General features: G+C 41.7%; 1 protein-coding gene across 3 annotated transcripts; it reads left to right on the top strand.

Moving 5' to 3' along the window:
• Window positions 1–1,985: 1,985 nt before the first annotated feature.
• Window positions 1,986–21,497, top strand: cabp1b (calcium binding protein 1b). 3 transcript variants are annotated; one of them, XM_074617906.1, is made up of 8 exons: window positions 1,986–3,171; window positions 15,389–15,556; window positions 16,387–16,417; window positions 16,517–16,660; window positions 16,872–16,981; window positions 17,730–17,804; window positions 17,949–18,021; window positions 19,981–21,497. In XM_074617906.1, the coding sequence occupies exons 1-8, from the start codon at window positions 2,443–2,445 to the stop codon at window positions 20,004–20,006; spliced, it is 1,356 nt and encodes a 451-aa protein (XP_074474007.1). In that variant the 5' UTR covers window positions 1,986–2,442; the 3' UTR covers window positions 20,007–21,497. The 3 variants fall into 3 exon arrangements, with proteins under 3 accessions (XP_074474007.1, XP_074474008.1, XP_074474009.1); XM_074617908.1 differs by lacking the exon at window positions 1,986–3,171 and adding an exon at window positions 10,643–10,784; XM_074617907.1 differs by lacking the exon at window positions 15,389–15,556 and having other exon boundaries at window positions 1,999–3,171.
• Window positions 21,498–22,583: the final 1,086 nt, after the last annotated feature.

Here is a 22,583-nt window from a genome sequence, read left to right as displayed (position 1 = left end):
AGAATGAAATATTCCAAAGTTGAGATCAAAACAGAATTTCTATTGATTATCATAAAAAAGGAGGATGTGGATAGTATGATGAGTAACTGATAGGGTTACACCTGATAATGACTGATGGCTCAGCAGCAGCAGCAGCAGCAGCAGAGGATAAAAAGGCAGCAGAGGAGGTAAAGCAAGCCGATAAAGAAGAGGGGGGGTGGAGGACGGGAGCGTTGGAGTGAAGATACTTCGCCTCTCCCTGGAGCAGAGGAGACAGAGACACAGATGTCAGAGAACAAAAATTCCCCTGAGAGAGGAGGGCAGAAATCTGTTCATGTCTCAGCTTTGCACTGTGAAGCACAGTTCGTGAGAGCTGGAGTGTCTAATTGGCTCCATGTATTGACATCATTACACAGTTTTGCCCTGCGTCCCCGGACAGCTGCTGGGAGAATTATGACCCAAGGTGTGCAGATGGGATGATGTCACGCTTTTATTTTCAGTGTTGTTTTTTCCTTTTGAAGTTTGCTATTACTATTTTGAGAAACGTCTATATCTATATGTGTATATGTATGTATATGTGTACAGTATATACTGCATATGTATATGTATACAGTATGTATATACTGTATATATGTATATGTGTATATACTGCATATGTTTATGTATATACTGTATGTATGTATATGTGTATGCATATACGTGTATATACTGTATATGTATGTGTGTATATATAAACAGTATACTGTATATGTACATATACAGTATATGTATGTACAGTATATATGTGTGTGTATATGTATATATGTGTATGTATGTACTGTATATATATATATATATATATATATGTATATATATATTTATACATATATGTATGTGTGTTTGTATGTACTTTATATATGTATGTATATATGTGTGTATATACTGTATATACTATATGCATATTTGTGTATGTATATATATATATATATATATATATATATATATATTACTTTTTATGGCATGTCCATTTTCAAAGGGGTCCCTTGATCTCTGACCTCAAGATATGTGAATGAAAATGGGTTCTATGGGTACCCACGAGTCTCCCCTTTACAGACATGCACACTTTATGATAATCACATGCAGTTTGGGGCAAGTCATAGTCAGCGTGTCAGCACACTGACACACTGACAGCTGTTGTTGCCTGTTGGGCTGCAGTTTGCTATGTTATGATTTGAGAATATTTTTTATGCTAAATGCAGTACCTGTGAGGGTTTCTGGACAATATTTGTCATTGTTTTGTGTTATTAATTGATCTCCAATAATAAATATATACATATATTTGCATAAAGCAGCATATTTGCCCACTCCCATGTTGATAAGAGTATTAAATACTTGACAAATCTCCCTTTAAGGTACATTTTGAACAGATAAAAAAATGTGTGATTAATCACAATTAACTATAGAAATCATGCAATTAATCACAATTATATATATGTATGTATGTATGTATATATACTGTATATCTATACATCGTTTATCTATGTACAGTAGGAAGATTGTCTATACTCTAGCCTAATATAGACTATAGTTCTCTTTTGTATATCACATCCACTTGTTTGTTTCTCCCGATGCTGCTGCCCTAATGAATAAATGATGCCTCAGTATTAATTGTTTATGTTACTATTCATAGCTCAGAAGACCTCCTATAACTGCTGAAGTGTGTTTGTAGTCCTTTTAATCCTTGTTTGCTCTTTAATTTTCACCTTTTCATTCATTTACTTTTATTGCCTTACATTTGTCATTGGTCTTTAAATTGTATTTAGTTTAAGAAAATGTTAAGTTACACTACAAATCTGTAGGACACAAGGTTATAGGCTACTCTCTGAGTCTGAGATGCTTGAAAAAGACCTCTGTTGTCCACATGGCATGCAGCCACTTGAGTTTGGAGTGAATCCATCTGTTTGTTTTAACATCATCTATTGATGCTGGTGAAATATTTAAGAGTGTTTGTGCTTTTTTTAAAAAAAAAAACATGTTCAGTAAAAGAGGCTCAAACACAGGGGCTCCCACACAGTCGGGCTAAAACAATAGAAAAGGGAATGTTAAATCAAGCGGCTCATTACGCGCATAATGATCTGTATAGTCTTGTGACGTGGGGGTCTTGATGAACTTTGCGCGTGGACTGCGTGTGTGACTGTCATCCAAAGTTGTGAAGCGTCACAACTGACCGCCTGGCTGCCAGATCAGGCTGCACTTCACTTCACAGTCACTGCAAAACCGCTCGATCAGGTGGCTTCTGCTGCTGCTCCAACTTCATCCCCAGGGACTCTTTACGCGTGGATGTGGATTAGTAGAGAGTGCGGGGGTCCAACTCCAACTGGCTGATGCTCAACACCCTCCACGTGGTGGAGGACTGCCTTCTTTTTCCTTTACTCGACCTCCAGCCTGCAGCAGCAGCTCCACTATCCGCCTGTCAAGCACACGATGAGCTCCTCCATCCCCAAAAGCGAGTCCACTACTTCTCTGCTGAGATCTTCAGGGCTCAACCGCAGGTCAACGCACTCGAGCAGCGGTCCACATCTGGATCACCGTAGCAACCGGGCGGCTCAGCATCAGCACCATCCCCATCATCCCCATCATCCCACCACCGGCGCTGGAGGCAGCGAGGAGTACGCGGGCTGGGCGGAGGACTGCGAGACGAGTGCGCGGAGACCTCTCTGCCAGCCGAGACACGCCGACTCTCGAGGTGATCACCGGGTTTTGCAGAAGAGCCACTCTCATCAGCACCGGCAGGCGAGCCTCCTCCTGGATGATGAGGATGTGAGACATGCGAGTAGGCATCAGAAAGAGCGCACCAGGTCCAAACACTCCCATCATCATCACCATGACTCCTCTAGAGGTGAGCTGCCTCCAGCAGCGCAGCATCAGCATCACCACCACCACCAGCAGGACAGGAGGAGCTCTCCAACTCCATCTCATCCAAAACTGCCCACAGACGACGCGGCTTTCTTCTTCGAGCCCCGGGAGAGAGTCATCATCACTGGGTCATCATCCTCCAGCCTCAGCTCCGACCCGCCTGCGACCACCAGCAGCACCGCACCTGTCAAGCATCCCGCATCCAGCAGCCGAGGCGCAGCCAAGAGACTGCAGGGTGCAACCGGGTCTGAGCGTGACTCTAGTCTGCATCCCATAGTGAAGTCAGTCTTTGGGCAGGTAAGGGTGGCATGGTGGAGAGGAGATTCAACTTTTTTGAAACAGTTGTGCAGAGAAGTTTTGTTGAAATAAATGCAAACAAAAAGAGCAATTTACAACAGTGGTCCTATTGCTCACTGTGGTGTCATGTAACACAATGGAAAGGGTAATACATATATAAATAGCAGCAGCATCATCATGAATCAAGACTCAGAGCATTTAGTGGAAACTGGCACAAAATCTTCCTTTAAAGCATAGAGAATTGTGTCTTAACTTTAGTTTTAAATGTTTTTTTTAGTCAAGTTATTTCACATACACTGCCTCAATGGGCGTTATGGGTCTGGGTATCATCAAATTCTCAATTTTGATGCAGTTATTGTTGTTGTCACAACAATTAACTAAATTACACATTATACCAAATAGGCTAGAAATTATTGAAAAGCATCATAAACCACCAAACAATAGAGTAAGTTAATGATTTCAGTTTTTTTAAGTGAACTCAGGCTGATTAATCATCATTTTACTATGAATATGATGTCTGAAGGTTGGCAAACATGCTGATCAACCATACTTATCTATCATTGACCGGGATTGTTGACTTGACTTTTCATCTATAAATGCATCAAAATTGAGAATTTGACTGCTGAATGATACCCAGACCGTTATGGCCACATCAGTTCTTATGTTAGAAGACAAGGTTTTATGGAGAGTTTATCCTTAACATGTGGAACATATGGGAGCAATTCCCCCTCCAGCTGGCTGTGGGTGAAATTGGAGGCATATATAGGGGGTGGAAAAACAACAAAAAACAAGAGAGCTAATTTACCATTAATGAGAGGATAAATTCTAAAAGGACAAAAATAATCCAGAGGAGCAGGTGTTTTAACCTTGGTGTCTTATACTCTCAGTCGACATCATGTGACCATATTTTGAACTAAGTGAAAGTCTGACAGCAGGTGGAGGTTCATGCAGGTGAAGCTGAAGTCATGTGTGACCGGACCTTCAGTCACCCCCCCAGTTGAACAGATTAAAAATGGATGCGTGCATTCAGTCCAAATCATGGCTCCTGTATGTATCTGGTATCCATCAGTTTCATGCCTGGGGGGGCTGCAGCCTGTCATGCATCCCAATATGAATACAGCCGCTTTCATGAGCTTGTCACCTGAGCAACGGAAGGGGGATCAACTTTCCCGCTGTGTGGAAAACCTTTCAATGATGAGAGCTTGTCACACACACACACACACACACACACACACACACACACACACACACACACACACACACACACACACACACACACACACACACACACGGACACAACCATTTATATATTGATGCACATTGAGGGACATTGAGGGTCATCAGCAAGTAAAGGGTGCATCTCTCCTTCCCTGCATCACCTGTTCACTAAAACATCAACACTTCTCCTTCGACTCCGTACAGCAGGCTGTCTATTCCCTCCCATCTTTTTTCTCGTTTTCATTGAAAACCTTCTCTCTGCGTTGATGATAAAAAAAGCTCAAGAGGAGACAATTACCTCCCCGAACGCTAATGTGTTCCAGAAATAACTCCTCTCAATCCAGGCCAGAGCTTCAATCAGTCTTAGGGAGTTCCAGTGAGGCGAAATCCATGCTGCGGCGTACTATATATATATACTTATATATATATAAAGTCTCTAGAGCTGCTGACGTGTGTGGGAAATGGAAGATGTTTAGTCATTTCCATCAAGAATGATCTCTTATATTTCCAACCTGGAGTTTTTGGGGGAACATTGAGCATTTTTTATAGTGTTGTTATGTTGGTAACTGCAGCTCTGGGTGTTTTTTTGATTACTCATCAACTCACATTAATTAAAAACATCACATCAAAAAGTTGAGCCACACAGCGATGATGAATGTATGTTTTGTAACTGAATCAACCAAGATTGTTTCCTGTGATGTCACAGTGAAGTTAAGTCAGATCAGCTGTCAATAGTCTAAATTGGTTTCTGAAAGATGTGTGTGTGTGTGTGTGTGAATGAAAAGAAAGAAAATGATGGAAGAGACAGGTTATAGCATCTTACCAAGCCTTTTCATTTTAGTGACCACGCAGTCGTAATAACACACCTTTAACGCTCCTCCTATAGATGTGGCAGAGTGAGATATTACACATTACAACATTCTTTCATTTCATTTTTTTCTTACGTAACATCAAGATCTGCATACGAGCTCAACAAAACTCATTGGCTGCCAGTGGAAGAAGCTAAAAATAGCCCATCAAGAGACCTGATTACGAGAGACTGGAGGAGGAGGGCAGAGTGTTTTTTTTAGTTTGTCTTGGTAAAAAAATATTCAAATTCTTTGACTAACCAGACAGAGCAAACTTGAGAATAAAAGAGCAGGTTTCCGTCATGTGCCGTCTCCAAACTCCACACTTTAATATTCATAAGATGAATCATGAATACAAAATAAAAGGCTTGTGTGGGGGTTAGAGTAAGGGCAAATGTTAGCTGCTTGAATGTGTTTTGCAGCTTGGTAGTTACAGATAGGTTGTGATGTAATGATTCATTAGATAAAGCATATTTTTTAACATGAAAATTCATATATTTAAAGCAGGCATGCACCACATAACAGCTCATTATTTCTGCACATTCAGGCGTTTAAACTATCCAGGTTACACCTTGATCAAGGACAGAGCATGAGCAGTGTTTTTGTCCCAGTAGAAATTCAGTTTCTATTTTTAGACACTCAAACAATCACCACATCCTTCGGCTTTTGTGACCTTCAGTGACCTTGTTCTAAAAAAACCCGGTCGCTTGGAATCTGGAAGCGCGGCACGGAGTTGGTCTTTTATCTACTGCCGAGAGATTTATTATTGAGGAGGAGATGATTTTTCTATTCAAATTAAATTTAGATGAAAGAATATGGGTATGAGCCAGCAGAGGGAGCACGTACCGTTTCCACTAATAGGTCTGAATTCAAAGAGTGAGAGGGATTATTAGTCCACTGTGTGTCACATCAGTGAGACAGGAGAAGGGGAAGAAAGAGAAGGAAGCGAGGCAATTGGATAAATCAGGAGGAGGAGGAGGAGGAATAAAATAGAAAGTGCTGGCAGACCTGATGAATGTTACATAAGACAAACACTCATCAACTCTCACTTCCTCGCTCCCACCTGACAGCTCTGGAGACAATGTGAGGAAAAGGTCTCAAAACACAGATCAGCCCTTCACTTCCTCGCCCGGCGTTGACGTTTCCTGTCTGCTGTTCCCTTTCCTCTTTTTCTTCGCTCTTATACAAAACCTCTCTCCCTCTTCTCCTTCGTTCCTCTGCCGGGGTCACGCTGACCTTGGCGACCGTATAGAGGAGTGAAAATAGAGATGCATTACGACAAAATGAGAAGAAGAATAAGGAGCTGGAGAGAGCTCATTGTATTCACCGCAGCAGCAGCATATGCCTCCAGTATAGTCTAGAGTAGAACAGGCTATTTTTAGACACACATGGATATTTTTGTATCTGTGCCGGCACTGAAGGAGGTAGAAAAATTCACTCTTTGGTTAAATCCCTTCTTTGAGATGAGGATTAGGGCAGTGAAATGCATAAAAGCCAGCGCACACAACTGCACGTGCTGCAATTTTTAAACACAAGCGCGTGCGCGACCATGCTAAATATTCATGCAGGCTGAAAGAGGGGAAATCAGGGATGAGAAATGAGTCAGAGGAGAAACAACAGAGGTTTAATTGACTGAAATGAGACATGTCAATATTTTCTCCCCGCTGCTGACGCACTAGACGTTTAACCAGGCTCATTTTACATTTAGCGCCGTCTGAAATAGCAGAATAATCTGCATGAAAGCTGAGGATTTTAGCTATTCTGAACTGAATGAATTAATCAACCGTGGGATAAAACGGTGATGTCTCAGAACCAAGCACAAGAAGATGACGCAAGTGTGCATTGTGTGCTTTTTCACCGCCTAGACGTCCTCTGATGACGACAGAAAAACACGCACAAAAAACATCTCACGGTCACTCTGTTTATCTCTTCGTCTTTGCATGAGGACACACTGTGAAGTAGCAGCCTTAGAGGAGAGACTGTGACATGGTTACACAGTCATTCCACTTTGCAAAAGAAAAAGAAAGATGCAAAAGTTGGTCTTATAATAGCAAAAGAACAATGATGTCAGGTTGATGATGAACGCATGAGAGCTTGGTATTCCTTCCCCCTCCTACAGTACATCTCTCAGCTCATTTAACACACTTGATGGCAGTGGATGAAACCGGACTATATTTGACCTCAAAATCATTAAAAAGCAAAAGCAATTATTAGTATGTCCTCTTGGTTCCTGTCTGGTATGTGTAGGTAGATTTCTTTGCATTGTGTGTACAGTGAATATTTAGCAAAAAATAATTTTGTGTATGATTCCTGGAAAACGGTCCCCAAATGATCCTCAGATGAATTGTCTCCTGAGATGTTAGTGAAATGTAGTGTGTAAGTAGTTATGTAAAGTGTGAGTGATTGAGAAGGATACAGCCAGAGAGAGAGAGAGAGAAAGAGAGAGAAAAGGGGAGAAATGGATCTCATGCCCGTGCACACTACGGTCTGACATTATGAGAGCTGACGGCTCCTGTGTCTGACGTCTGATGTGTTCTGAAGTTCACAATGAGCCTCCGGTGAGAGGCTGGCTGAATCATCCGCAGAGCAGCGCAGGGATATTGAATGGGAGCGAGATCTGAAGCGGCTTCGGCGTGAATGTGTTTATTAAAAATAGCAGAGAATAGACGAGGTGGAACAGGAGAGGGAAATAAGGATGCTTATTAGTAAAGTTATACCTCAGGATTGAATGCTGCTGTGTTGTGGTTTTGGACACTCTGATCCTTTAAAGTCCCCCTCGGCTCCAACATGAGATTTGCTTATCGGATGTTTGACCTTCACTGTGCAGAGTTTGACACTAGAAGGCTGTTTTCAAATTCATCTCCTGAAGGGAGAAAGTTTCTCTCTGCTGAGGACGAGTACAAGCAGGATTTTCACAGCTTGTTTGGAAGACAATCGCAGTTCAACTTACGCAAGTGTGATGTAGAAACATGAAGCCTCCAGTGCACACACACTGAGAGTGGAAATTATTATTCAAAGCAGAGAATGTTTAGTCTGAATGGGGATCTTTAATGTAAAAATACTCCATTATAGGGCTGCAACTATAATGATTATTGTCATTGTCGATTAATGTGGCAGTAGGCAGTATGTTTTTGGCATCATTGGGCAAAAATTCCACAATAACCTTTCAGCATATTGTAATTCAAGTGTTCTGAGAGAAAACGACACGTATGCACCTCCTCATGACTCTGTTTTCAGGCTTTAAAAAATCTGTGATGCCGTGATGGAAGACTTTGGACAATCATTTCAGAGAAAGCGTTGCTATTGAGCATTCCTATTGGCTGTGCTCCGGCTGGTGGGCGGTGCTTGGTATTTCTTCAACTGATTTCAACATACCAGCCGAGTCACAAACGTTCTCATTTTACAGCTAAAAAGTACACTACAAGATGTTTCTGAAAACATTTGAGGCGAGAAATAGGCATTACAGTAACAGAATATTGACTCAGATTTTATCAGCATTGCCTAGTTTTGGTCAGAGTTTGTGAGTGACTGATAGCCGGCTCATAGACAGGGCAGCTGGACGGCACACACGGACAGCTCGGCTCTGACTGGTTGTTTTCCTCCAGTCTGAGAAATCTTGCAGATGACATTGGGAGCACCGGAGGACACAGAGGCACATTTGAGGTGAAATATAGGCATAACAGTAACAGAATAGTGATTCATATTTGATCAGCGCTGCCTAGTTTGACCGTTTGATCAAAGTTTGCGAGTGATTGACAGCTGCTCAGAGACGCCAGGCTCCAGTGCAGTTCTGATTGTTTGTTTTCCACCGGTCTGTGAAATCTTGCAACACCGGAGGACACTGGAGGACACAGAGGCAAATGATTTTTTTCCAGATTACCTGTCTCATGCAGTACTGTCAGGATATAGTGACCGTTTTATAAAAAAATTATCTTTTTTTAATCATATTTGCTCCATTTCTACCCACTGCAGCTTTAATCTGTCGGTTATGTTTTTCAGAAAACGTTTTTTTTTTCTAAAGAAATTACTCAAACTGATCAATCGATTATAAAAATAGTTTCGATTAATTTAATAGTTGTTATCCAATCAATTAATCATTGCAGCTCTACTCCAAAAGTGCTGAATTCACAAGTATTATCAGCAAAATGTACTTAAGATAAAAGTACTCATTAAGAGTATCATTATTTACTTCATGTATGATGTCGTTGTACCATTATATGGTTGTAGCTGGTCGAGATGCTGATAATTCTAACCATTTTATATACCATTTGGTACATTTAAGATATAACAATTTATCATATTTTATAAGCTGATCACATTTATGTACAGTCTAAATCTGCAAAGCTGTAAAATAAATGAAGTGGAGTGAAAAGTGCAACAGTATTAATATAAAATCCCCTTATATTGTTACCTTTCACTGCTGGTTTTAGAGGTGTTTGATCCCTAGCGACACTCACTTTCCCATTCATAGTACTTTACAATAAATGTGTGTGTGGATGAGAGAGCATTTATTTGCCTGACTGTGTGTGTGTGTGTGTGTGTTTGCATCCTTGGTGGTTCACAATCCATGTGTTATTTCTTGCACATTTTGGCTTTGATCTGAATCCGTGCCCTTCAAGCTTAACGTGACATTGTGATGCTTCTATATATGTGTGTGTGTGTGAGAGAGAGAAAGAGGGGGATGGATGCAGGGGGAAGAGTGGGGGAGAAATGTGGGAGAGTAGGGGGTGAACAGAGAGCGTGCGTTATATTTTTAGCTCCATAGCCCCACATCAGTGTGTGTTTAATCGAGTGTGTGCGTGTGTGTGTGTGTGTGTGTGTGTGTGTGTGTGTGTGTGCATGTTTGGATTAGTGTCTCCAGCGTCTCGCTCAGGGGAAGGTAATATGCTTGTCCGAACGAGCGTCTTCTGTCACATTCGCATAGATGGTTTAAAACTGTGTGGAGTGAGCGAGAGCAGGGGAGAGAGCGATGGTAAAAAAAGGGTGAGAGAGATACGGACGGACATAGAGAGAGAGAGAGAGGCAGCGAGACAGACAGAGAGAGAGAGAGAGAGAGAAAGAGAGAGAGAGAGAGAGAGAGGGTCGAGGGGAGGGAGGAAAGACACTGTAGGGGAGAGGATGGAATGAATAAGCAATCTTGCTTTTCCTACTCCTGGCGCTTGCATCTCGCTCTGATCACATGCATGCTTCCTCTCCCGCCTCGCGTATCTCTGTGTTGTTCTGATCTGTCCTTTGTCCTTGTTTGCATATTTTCCTCCTTTGTTTCAGTGTCCCTCCCCTCGTCCCTCCCGGCGTCCTTTGCCTCTAGGTCCTCCCCGTCCTCTAACCTCTTCTACCTCTACCTCCTATGATACCTCCGCTCCTCTCCCTGCCTTTCCCCAAATGTCCTCTTATATTAGCCAATGACCCACTGAAACATACGCAAACACACATGCATACACTCACGTACAGCCACACTAACACAGTTAGGGAGAAAACATAAAGCAAGGAGGATTTTTCTTTGCAATGGGCAACTCTGTAAAGTCGCTTAAAATTTTCACCAAGAAGGTAAGGTCCGCTCTGCTGTGGTCTGCCTGTAATCCCCTGAGTGTTGGTGCATGTTTGTCTCATGGTGTGTCCCTCACCTGACCAAAGGCTACTTTGACTGGACCTGTGCTGACTGAACCCCGTGTACTGTCTGACTACTAACTGTCTTCAACTGTTTCCCTGTGTTTTGTGTTGCCGGAATCCATGCACTTGGAAGTTTTTCATGATAAAGCTTGTGTCTCATGCTGTAGTTTCAGTCAATGTTAGGAATTTATAGTTCTGCATGTACTTTATGAGTTTAGAGCAGTGCAAATATGACATTTGCGTCTTATCGTATGTCTTCTTTTTCTATACAAGTTCTCTCTGTGCTCATTAGTGCATGGTTGCATTCCCTGGAAACCCATTTCAGCCTTTTAGACACGGGTCAGAGGAGCTGGCTGGTGCTGCTTGTGCTCGACCTGTTGGCCGAGGTGATGTCGGTGAATTTGGAATCGTGTCACCAAACATTAGAGTCAGTCACCTTACCAGCCAGCGGAAGATTTCTACCCTGTTGAACCTGCACCTGCGGGGATGTGTCCAGTCAGTGGAAATGTTGCAAACAGGTGTGCTCTTTCAACTGTACCAGCTTCTCATCGAGGCTTTTTTAGACGACAACACAAGTGCGCAATTGAGGAACGACGAATTCAGAGCCGTTTTCGTGAAAAGGCTCAAAAACCTTCGTTTCGTACAATACATCTCTTACATCAGCTGTCCTCATCGTATCAGCTTGAATAGACTCTCAGTGCAGCAGGCAGACGCTCCCGCAAATAGATTCTCCTTCACATCAGCAGCTGCACATCCTTGAGGAAGAAGCACAATATGACAAGCAACTGTTGATGCCATCTGTGCCAAAATGGGTTGGAGTGCTCGAGAAGTTCTTGCTTGACTTCAGCGTTTTCTTTTTTTTTGGTTATATAACTGCAAGCACGTGGCTTCATAGTACTTTTCTGGCACGATATACCCACAGACAGCCCTGCTCCATGCATCACTAGGTCAGATTACCCAGTGGGCATCCATTCCTGTGGAGGGGACTGTAGGAATACATGAAGTGGCATTAGGATGGCATGGTAACAGATGGAGCGTGAAGGTCATTTGTAGAGAATATAATATATATTTGCATGCATGCATATTAATGACTCATTAAGTTTGCGTGTAGATGTCTTATGTTTACTGCAAAAGCATTTGTAGACGGGTACTAGCTGTGAGATTTAAAGCAGCAGCAGAAACGGTCTCTTGGTAATGCGCTGTGACAGTGAGTCCACTCCACTCGCTTTTAGCTGGATTTTCTTCCACTGAGTTGGATGTTACACGGCGGTAATTGAAGACTTGACTGACATCCTGTTTTATAAGCTTGATGAGATGTTGCTGCTGCAGTAGATAGTCACAGAGTATTTTTCTAATAGTCTCCTGTGTTCTGCCTTAAGCCCTAAGATCAGGCAGCTGCTCTCTCTGATTCAGATATTAGTCAGAGCAATGGTTGGACCTTATTTGGCTTTATTTAGAGGAAGCTTGTTTTGTCCACTGGCGAGCAGCGATTGCCCGTTTTTAATTAACCTGTAGTGCTCTCTCTGTAATTGGGAGGACTGCTGTGAGGACAACGTTTGCCCCCTGGTTGGTTGGCTAATGGGTGATTATAATGAAATGGCTGGCTGAACTTTCGCCTCGTCTTCTGGACAACACAATTATTCTGTAATGTGCACACACAAAAAAAAAAAAAACAGAAATAACTATCCCAGCATGAGTCGTGTTGATTATTAATACACTGTGTCATCAATCCTTTAACCCATTTGTGCCCGTATACCTGAAATTTTTAATTTCCTTTGGTTGAAGTGATCTCTTGGCTTGCTTAAGCACAAATGAGATGAAATTTTCAAAATCGCTTGAGTTTTTCTTATCATACCACTGGCATATCTAGTATTTGGACACATGGGACTGCTGTTTTTGCAATAGAAACAGTAGTGCCTAAAGACTAGATATAGTATGATAAGAAAATGTCATCATCTCAGAAACCACAAGGAGCACAATCAAGTATTTGGTATCTATGAACTCATAACAAGTTGAATATCAAAGATATGTAACACATATACGGTATAAAAAGATATTTCATGTGGAAAACATTTAATAAACACAATGTTAGGATTTTTCCTAATTTTCTAGAAATCCTGACATTGACTATTAATAAAAGTTTGATTTTTCATGTGATCTAAATATTTCAAAGTTGTACTGTTAGATACTTGCCCAAGGTTTGCCCATACCAAATTTCGAGACTTTAGACCAATGGGAACAAATGTTGTGGCATTTTTTCTCATCATATTAAATATAGTCTTTGAGCACAAATGGGTTAATTCCCTCATACCTCATGTCATTAGTTAGAATCATAATGCTGTCAGTTAAATGTGTACTTATGTGGACTCTGTTGTTTCTTACCTCTGACAAATTGGGTATTAGAGGATTATTCACATGTATTATAACTTGGGTCTTATTTATGTAGTTCTGACCATCATTGCTATCAGTTATGATAATACTGTAAAGTCAAGAGCAGTAAGATAATCTAAACCACTTCATTTGTAGATAAAACTGCAAGTGGGTGCACCTGTAACTTTGTAATAATAATCGCTCATTGCACAGAAAAACTTTATGCGTACAACTATGGTAGTTACGTTAAATTTGAGTCAGGAAGTTGGTCTGTAAACTGTGATTAATGTTTACAACATACAGTTTGAGTTATAATTTTACTCTTTCATGTTCTCTTCCAAATAACTTTGGCTAATCTGTTAGGGGTGGGAATCACCAGAGACCCCACGATACGATCTCATTGCGATTTTAAACAATTTGCGATATGCTAAGTATTGCAATAAGATATATTGCGATTTTTTACCTTTTTTTTTTTTTTTAAACCTTTAAATATGAAAGACAGAATAGCAGCCGGGCCCGCCGTTGATTGTTAAAAGGTTAATAATTTTGACTTTGTTTTCTAGTGATGCTGGTTACTTCCCAGATCTCAGCAACGAGTGACTAAATGTTGTCATAACTGTTAGAAAGTATGGTCGAAAGTATAAAACTCAGTCCACATTTTGTAATAAATCTTAATTATCCTTTAAGGCAAGAATATTTGCAGCTGAAGATTAAAGAGCAGTTATGTGAGGCTGTCAGTGTAAACTCCACCATTGTCATCATCTGTGATACATGATACAGAGGCTTGGTAGTGTGCTGTTGTGCAGGATTGTGACCTGCAGGACAGATTCATGGATGGCATCAGCTGCTTGTCATGACAAATTACAACCTTTTCTCTCTGACTGAGGAGCTTTCCTCCATCATGACTCACCTGACTCCACTCCTCTCTTTGACTGACCTGACTCCACACCTCTCTATGATTGACCTCACGCCTCTCTATGACTGACCTGACTCCTCTCTATGATTGACCTCACACCTCTCTATGACTGACCTGACTCCTCTCTATGACTGACCCGATTCCTCATCTCTCTACGACTGACCTGACTCCTCTCTACGACTGTCCCGACTCCTCATCTTTCTACGACTGACCTGACTCCTCCATCATGACTCACCTGACTCCACACTTCTCTATGACTGACCTGACTCCACGCCTCTCTATGACTGACCTGACTCCACGTCTTTCTATGACTGACCTGACTCCTCACCTCTCTATGACTGACCTGACTCCTCTTTATGAATGACCTGACTCCTCACCTCTCTACGACTGACCTGACTCCTCTCTATGACTGACCTGACTCTTCACCTCTCTCTGACTGACCTGACTCCTCTCTATGACTGACCTGACTCCTCACCTCTCTATGACTGACCTGACTCCTCTTTATGAATGACCTGACTCCTCACCTCTCTATGACTGACCTGACTCTTCACCTCTCTATGACTGACCTGACTCCTCTCTGTGACTGACCTGACTCCTCATCTCTCTACGACTGACCTCACACCTCTCAATGACTGACCTGACTCCTCACCTCTCTACGACTGACCTGACTCCTCACCTCTCTACGACTGACCTGACTCCTCACCTCTCTATGACTGACCTGACTCCTCTTTATGAATGACCTGACTCCTCACCTCTCTATGACTGACCTGACTCTTCACCTCTCTATGACTGACCTGACTCCTCTCTGTGACTGACCTGACTCCTCATCTCTCTACGACTGACCTCACACCTCTCAATGACTGACCTGACTCCTCACCTCTCTACGACTGACCTGACTCCTCACCTCTCTACGACTGACCTGACTCCTCACCTCTCTACGACTGACCTGACTCCTCACCTCTCTATGACTGACCTGACTCCACATCTCTCTATGACTGACCTGACTCCTCATCTCTCTACGACTGACCTGACTCCACGCCTCTCTACGACTGACCTGACTCCTCATCTCTCTACGACTGACGTGACTCCACGCCTCTCTATGACTGCCACACATATGTCTGTCACCCCCTTCATCCTCCACCTCCTCGTTGGCTCCTTGTTGACTCCATGCTTCCACAGTCTGAGTCACAGTCTCTACCCCTGTCTTTGCCCCTTGCTCCCATGTCTGGCCCCCCCGCCCCCGATGCTGCTCCAGGACCAAAAGAAGAACTACAAAGCAGTGCAGTCCTGTGAGGAGGGGGGATCTGGGGGGGCCTATCTTGAGCCGCTAGTGGCCCTGGCCCAGAACGGAGCCAACATGCACAACGTGCTGGGGCCTGCGTGCATCTTTCTACGCAAGGGCTTCGCTGAGAATCGGCAGGCTGTACGTAAGTCCAGACAATATCAAGTGCATGCATGCCAAGAGATTAGCACACGACACAATACATGCACAATAACACAAATGATGAATGTGTGTAGTAATCACCTCTCACTGTAACGGCAGCACTTACAGCATGTCAATAACCGCGGTGGAAATGAGATGATGGTGTTTTTAGAATATGAAATCTTTCCTCTTGATAGGAAGAATGCTGAATGCAAGGGTGTGTGTGTCTGTGTGTATATTTATGCATGAGATTGCATTACTAATAAACATTGGTTGACATTAGCAGCATGAAGAATTATTAAAGCCGGGTTATGGTGATGGCAAAATGCTCCTTATATTATCTCTCTCCGTCTATTTCCAGCTGTGACAACACACGTCAAGGTCTTGTTTTTAAAGAAAACAGTGATTTTGAAACCCTCAGTGTAGATGACCGCTGTTTTACTGACTCCTCTGATGAAGCTCTCACATGGCTGTTCATAATGGGTGCAGGGGTTGAGATTGAGTCATTCTATTTCAGTGCACCGGCAAATAAAGGAACTGTCTCTATTGTCTAACTGTCTCTGCATCTCCATCTAATATTTTATACTGTTTCTGCTGTTTTATTGCTACCCTAACACCTAATGTGTTATTTTTTGTGCCAATAGTCTGCATGTTTTCTTGAGATGATCTCACTGATGAGCTCTTCCTCTTGGGCTGGAAGGAAACATGCAGACTCTTGGCACTCTGCGGCACATACCTGCAGTTACTAATTTTTTGTTTGAGAAATGCGGCATGATTTTAAAAATACCCGCAGTGTTTGGATCCTAACTTTGCGCTGTGATCCTTCACAGGACCGAGAGTTGAGGCCCGAAGAAATGGATGGTATGTCACATTTAGGAAAAAAAAGCTGTAATTGTCACAATAATCTCAAATAATTTCCACATCTCTCTGACATTGACACCCCGTCTCCCTCGCTCTCAGAGTTGCGTGAGGCATTCAGGGAGTTCGACAAAGACAAAGATGGGTTTATCGGCTGTAAGGACTTGGGGAACTGCATGAGGACTATGGGCTACATGCCAACAGAGATGGAGCTGATAGAACTGAGCCAGCAGATCAACATGAACTGTAAGTAAAACTGTGTGTATATGTGTGCTATGAATTAATTCCCCCATTCTTCTGACAAACTACTTTTACAGCCACTTTAAAAACAATGCCCAGGCTTCAGCATCACTATTCATCAGATAGAGTACAAGTAATGCAGTAAGTCTTGTCATGTTTTGTCTCTGAGAACACCCTGAAGGTTAACCCAGCTGCCTCTTTTCAACTTGTCCAACAGTGGGAGGACATGTTGACTTTGAGGACTTTGTTGAGCTCATGGGGCCCAAACTTCTGGCTGAAACGGCCGACATGATCGGGGTGAAAGAGCTGAGGGATGCGTTCAAGGAGGTGAGGAAAGACATGGATGGATGGATGGATGAATGGTAGAGTTTATCGCAAAGGGTTACCAAAAGACTTTATGTCAGATAAAATTGGTAATAATCTTAAAGAGGATCTATTATGCTTATTTTTAGGTTCATACTTTTCTTTGGGGTTTCTACTGGAACATGTTTACATGCTTTCATGTTCAAAAAAGCTTACATTTTCTCATACCGGCTGTGCTGCAGCACCTCTTTTTACCCTCTGTCTGAACTCCTCCCACTCCCAAAAAGCCCAGTCTGCTCTGATTGGTCAGTTGGCCCACTCTGTTGTGATTGGTCAACTGAACCAAACTCTTCGGACTCCGCTCCAGCTCCACTCAAACTAGCTTTGTTTGAGGGTGTGCCAAACTAGCTGCTATAGGCAGGTATTATGCAAATTTGTTACATGGTGACATCACCTCGTTACGGAAGAAAAGGCAGGACTTCAAGCAAGGCGTTTCAGGCAGTTCAGGAGCAGTGTTTCTGTGGGGTAGAGTAACTCCCTTTGTAACTTTGCAGACCTTTTACATGCACAAAAAACGATATAACTCAATAATGGAAAGGGAAAAAGCACAGATGCATAATAGGTCCTCTTTAACGATGTTCAACCAGTGTTTTGGTAATTTAGTGATAATGACAGTGGTTGGTTCTGTATGTGTAAGAAAAGTGAGAAGAGAGTTTTGGTAATATTCTTATTAACTGTGTTTTATTCATTTGTCTCTCTTTCTCTCTTTCAGTTTGACACTAATGGCGATGGTCAGATCAGCACAGCAGAACTTAGAGAAGCAATGAAAAAACTTTTAGGACAACAGGTACAGAGCTGCTGGGAGAGTCTGTCCTCCTCTCTGTAGCTCTCCATCAATCATGGTGTCTGTCTGAATCTTGTCTACTTGGGTATCTTGGCTGAGTTTGTGCTAACGGACACTGACACCTTCCCCACAACCTGACTTTTTCAGGTCGGACACAGAGACCTGGAGGACATCCTGCGAGACATCGACCTCAACGGAGATGGGCATGTAGACTTTGAAGGTGAAGAATCCTACGCAGTGTGTGACACCATGCTTTATAGAGCCTGGAAATCAAACACGCTTACACCATACCTTTGTCTGTTGGCGTCTTTCTATCTCCACCATTCTGTCTCTCTCTTAAACACACACACACACACACACACACACACACACACACACACACACACACACACACACACACACACACACACACACACACACACATTTCAAAGTAAAATCCCAACATGTGTGCTTATATTACAAGGTGAGGGGATGAAAGCAATAGGTCTGCCTGTCCGTCAGATTATCTCCATACCAAGGGATTATGGCACCTCATAGATTACCCACAGAGAAAAAGATGCATACAGGCTGTCAGGGATGAAAACATCAGAAAGGGCTGCTGTTCTCAGTAGCACAACTACACTTACAGCAATAGTATTTCACATTTCCACTGCGTTCTACATGCAGTCCGTCAGCAATAATGTCCAAGCAACATTTGATTGAGCAAGATTGAAAACGAAAGTTTTCTTTTGGTGCGAGAATACATGTAGATCAGGGTGAACATGATCTTGATTAATGTGACTTTTGAGACAAGATGTGTGTCATTCGTAGTGTTCTATTATGCAGGTTTGTGCCCTTGACCTTGATAGTGTTAGTGTCCACCTGACAAATGTGCTCTAAGCTACTATTAGTGCAATATTCACTTTCATTTCAGCTCTGTTTTTGCTCTCCAACCAACTCCTGAGGGAAATATCTGCCAAATGCTCCACTGTGTACACCAGCTAGTTGCTAACTGTGTCTGACTGTTGTTTTGTGCTATAGGCAGCGTATAGCTGGGTTTTTAGAGCTTTTTCACTGAAAACAAAACGATGCTATGAGAGCAGTGAGAGCGAACCAAAACACTTTAAAGTTGCAAGCTGTAAAACCAAAACAATGAGCTAAAAGACACCAAAATGCTCGGTAGAGCTGAAGGGGAACAGCAGAGTCGAGTGTAGTTTTGTCACGATGAGCAGATCATTTTGTCCATTGTATACAGTTTATACAAATATTGATTAGTGCAGCTTTCAATAACTGTTATCGAGCTAACATATTTTTGAACATGCAAACAAAATATGATGTAAAATATGCTGTTTATGCTACTCTAGCTGATTATTATCAGTGGCCTACCTCTGGGTCTGAGAAGTGAAGCCAATGCATTCTTTCTAACAGCCAGCAGGGGGCGACTCCTCTGGTTGCAAAAAGAAGTCTGATTGTATAGAAAACTGTGAGAAAATGACCCTACTACTCACTTGATTTATTACCTCAGTAAACATTGTAAACGTGATTGACAGGTCGCTACCACGGCGTTGTCCGGTTTGGGAGTTTTCATCTTTGAACTTTAACCCTTTCACAATGTGATTTCAGTTACTGAAATTTAATTAGAACTTTTTTTGTCGCCAAAAAATAGTCTTATTAAGCATTTGGTTGTACTTAGCTCCACCCTCTCGTGTCACTTATGGTTGCAAAAAAAACAAGATGACGAACAGCCAAAACGACAAACTTCTTATATACAGTCTATGATTATAATTTTGTATAAATAATCTTTTTTCTTGTTGTTGAGAGAGATGGTTGAGCTGACCTGAAAACCCAGTTTAGATTCTACTGAGTTAATTAAGCTCTCTTTAATGAACTGAATATAAATACTTGATTTAAGTCATGCTCATCTAGTAGCACAAAATCTCTGCTTATCATAAACATCCCTTTGGAAACTTGTATTTAACAATCGGCTACTACATTTCTGATCTATTGCTACTGCTCCGCAAGAACAGTGGGGTTAGGTGATAGTCCACCCTACATCTCCACCTACCCACCAATACCTCTAGCATGATGTATATCCTATATATAAGGAGCAGTTATGCAGCATCATATATTTGATTGAAGATTTTTTTTTTTTTTTAACTAAAGCTTTGTAAAACAATTTCTCCTTTTCTTTAATCCCCAGAGTTTGTGCGGATGATGTCTCGATGAGTTCCTGACACGAGAGTCGACATGTTAAAACGCGACATGGAGTCACTGTTTATGTGGGAGGAAGAGGAGAGAGACCGGCACAGAGTACCGATGGATCTTGAACTTCTGAACTGTCGATGACCAAGAAAACAAAAAACATATCAACCCCGCCCTGAAACTGCCACGCTGAAGCACAAAGGCTGACGACTACAGCCATGAGCAACACTGTTGATTCATTATATGCTGCTGCTGTTTCTTAACAGAAAACAAAACCAACAGCTGCATTTATTACTTTTACAAAGTATATTTTGAAAAAAAGCATATTTTCCTTTAGTACTAATATTTCTAATGCTGATGTGGCTGTTGACTCAGTGGGTAAAAGGGATGTTTGAGTTAGTGCGCTCAAACACTATGTTGATAAATGTAGCAATTAAAAAGACAGCAGTATGCCAGCAAACACCCAAACCAATACAGCACATTCCTCTCTAAAGCACAAAGGTAATATGGCAATATGGAAATATTTCATGTGATCCCGTCAAAGCTGTGCGTTTGTGTTTTGTGCATACTGTTGTTTCTCTCCATCATATACTGTAGGTTTATTATGTCCTGTAAGACAACCCTGGTTAAGGCAAGCCAATATTTGTTTTGTAATGATGTGTAATGTAGCACTGATGCAGTTCTTCAGACTTTGATAACATTATGCCTATCTTACTGTGATATATATGTCATTTTCAGTGTGCATAATAAGACTCCTTCAACTGCAAAGATCCCTGAAGGAACTTCTCTCTAGTTACAGTGACTTGCTAATCTTAACTGCGATAGATACTTTTAATAACATGTATTAATTTTGAATATTGACGGATCATCTACACCTTAACTCATATTTGTAGGTGATCAACGGAGCGTTAAAACTATACATGAAAGAGAGATTCTGTTAATGCTTTAATTTGTATCAGAGAGCTTTGATAAATGTATTTGTTTATTGGGGTTTTGTGAGTCAACGGGACAGTCCTGAAGTGATTTTCACTTTGGCGCAAATTTACCTTTAATACCTCGAGATGAATTGAACAATCAACCTCTTCCATAAACTGCCCCTATAGCGTAAGCTCTAATTCCAATTTCTTTACCCTCTTTTACCTTCATTATCTATATTTTTAAAGAAGCAGCATTTGCCGCTTGATGAAAAAAGCCAAAGAAAGTTTACAAAAAACATTATTTGAGTCTTATTCAGTGTAGTAGGTGTATATTTCTTTTAGAAATATGATCCATTGGATTATATTTTCGAAATGGCTGCTTGAAATGTCCCTCCTGGTTCCTGGCAGCTAAGTTATTGGTCGACTGTTCATAACTGGGACATGGGTTTATGCATGCTCTAAAGTTGAGATATTCTTCTAAAAGAGAAATCTTAATTTGTAATTTTACTTGTCTTAAGTGTGTAAAACTATGCATGCAAGAAACAACTGACATTTGTAGCAGGATCTATATAAAATAAAGGTTTTTATTGGAACTTGAGCACAGAGGTAATGTCTGTAGAATAGTGTGTGTGTGTGTGTTGTCTTGCATTAAGAATGTTGTGAGGACATGAATCTGGCCAGACAACACGTTCTCATCCCAACTCGTTTCACACTGACGCTTTGTCGGACCCTTCGGCGTCACTTTTTGCTCGGAGAAAACACATCCTTAACATTTTGAATTAAACAAAACCACTAGGTTTAAGAAAAAACATCAAAATTACTATGTTTTTATAGTGCAAATGTGACTTAATGTTGTAGGAGACACAAATGATCATCTGATTGCAAAGTGAAAGTGAAACGTAACCCAGGGGACACGAACAGCGGTCTCCTGAATGAAAGCCTCGTGTTAGTTGGACCCATCTACCTCCCCTTCCGCCCGCCCTGTGTGTGTCTTTCGCTCTTTAAACTACAACACTTTCCCTGAGCGTTTACTGTTGCCGCAGATGGGTTTACATTGTAGTTAATGGAAAGCCCTGTGCATCTCATATCGACGCCAAAGGATGCCTCGTACGGTGATATCAAACGCCGACAGCTGTGACAAAGCGTCGGTATTTTTCGTCGGACTATTGTCTTTGTCTATGGGGACATCTGGTAACAAAAAGCAGGCCCCACAATGTAAACAAAACCCTTTAAATTGGGGTGAAGATTTTTTTAAGGTTAGGGTTATGCCACAGTGAATTCTCAGTTCTGATTGGATGGCAGGGGTCCATTAATTTAGGGACAAGCAGTATTGGACAAGTCTATGAAAATTTAGATCAAGTGGGTTTAACTCCAACACAGCAGGCAAATGGGAGAATTGCGCAAAATTAGAAACCTCTTCTTAAGAAGATCACAATAAACTTGACCCTTGTATGACAATATTTGGATTGATGGAGACAATTAAGCTCCTCAAATCCAGCAGTCTGCAGGCGAGACAGATTCAAGTCTGAGAGGTTTGTTTCAAAAGCCAAAATGAGCTTCATCAAACATTTCAGTGTGGTCTTTCAAAATGAATAATTTCTTGAAAAGTGGAATGAGGCTCATAACAACAAATAATGATGGGGACAAATACAATTCTGACATTTACAAAAAACTGTTTAAGTAG

Source organism: Sebastes fasciatus, chromosome 19 (genome assembly GCF_043250625.1).
Source record: "Sebastes fasciatus isolate fSebFas1 chromosome 19, fSebFas1.pri, whole genome shotgun sequence".
Taxonomy (NCBI): domain Eukaryota; kingdom Metazoa; phylum Chordata; class Actinopteri; order Perciformes; family Sebastidae; genus Sebastes; species Sebastes fasciatus.
This window is presented reverse-complemented; position numbering and strand designations above follow the sequence as displayed.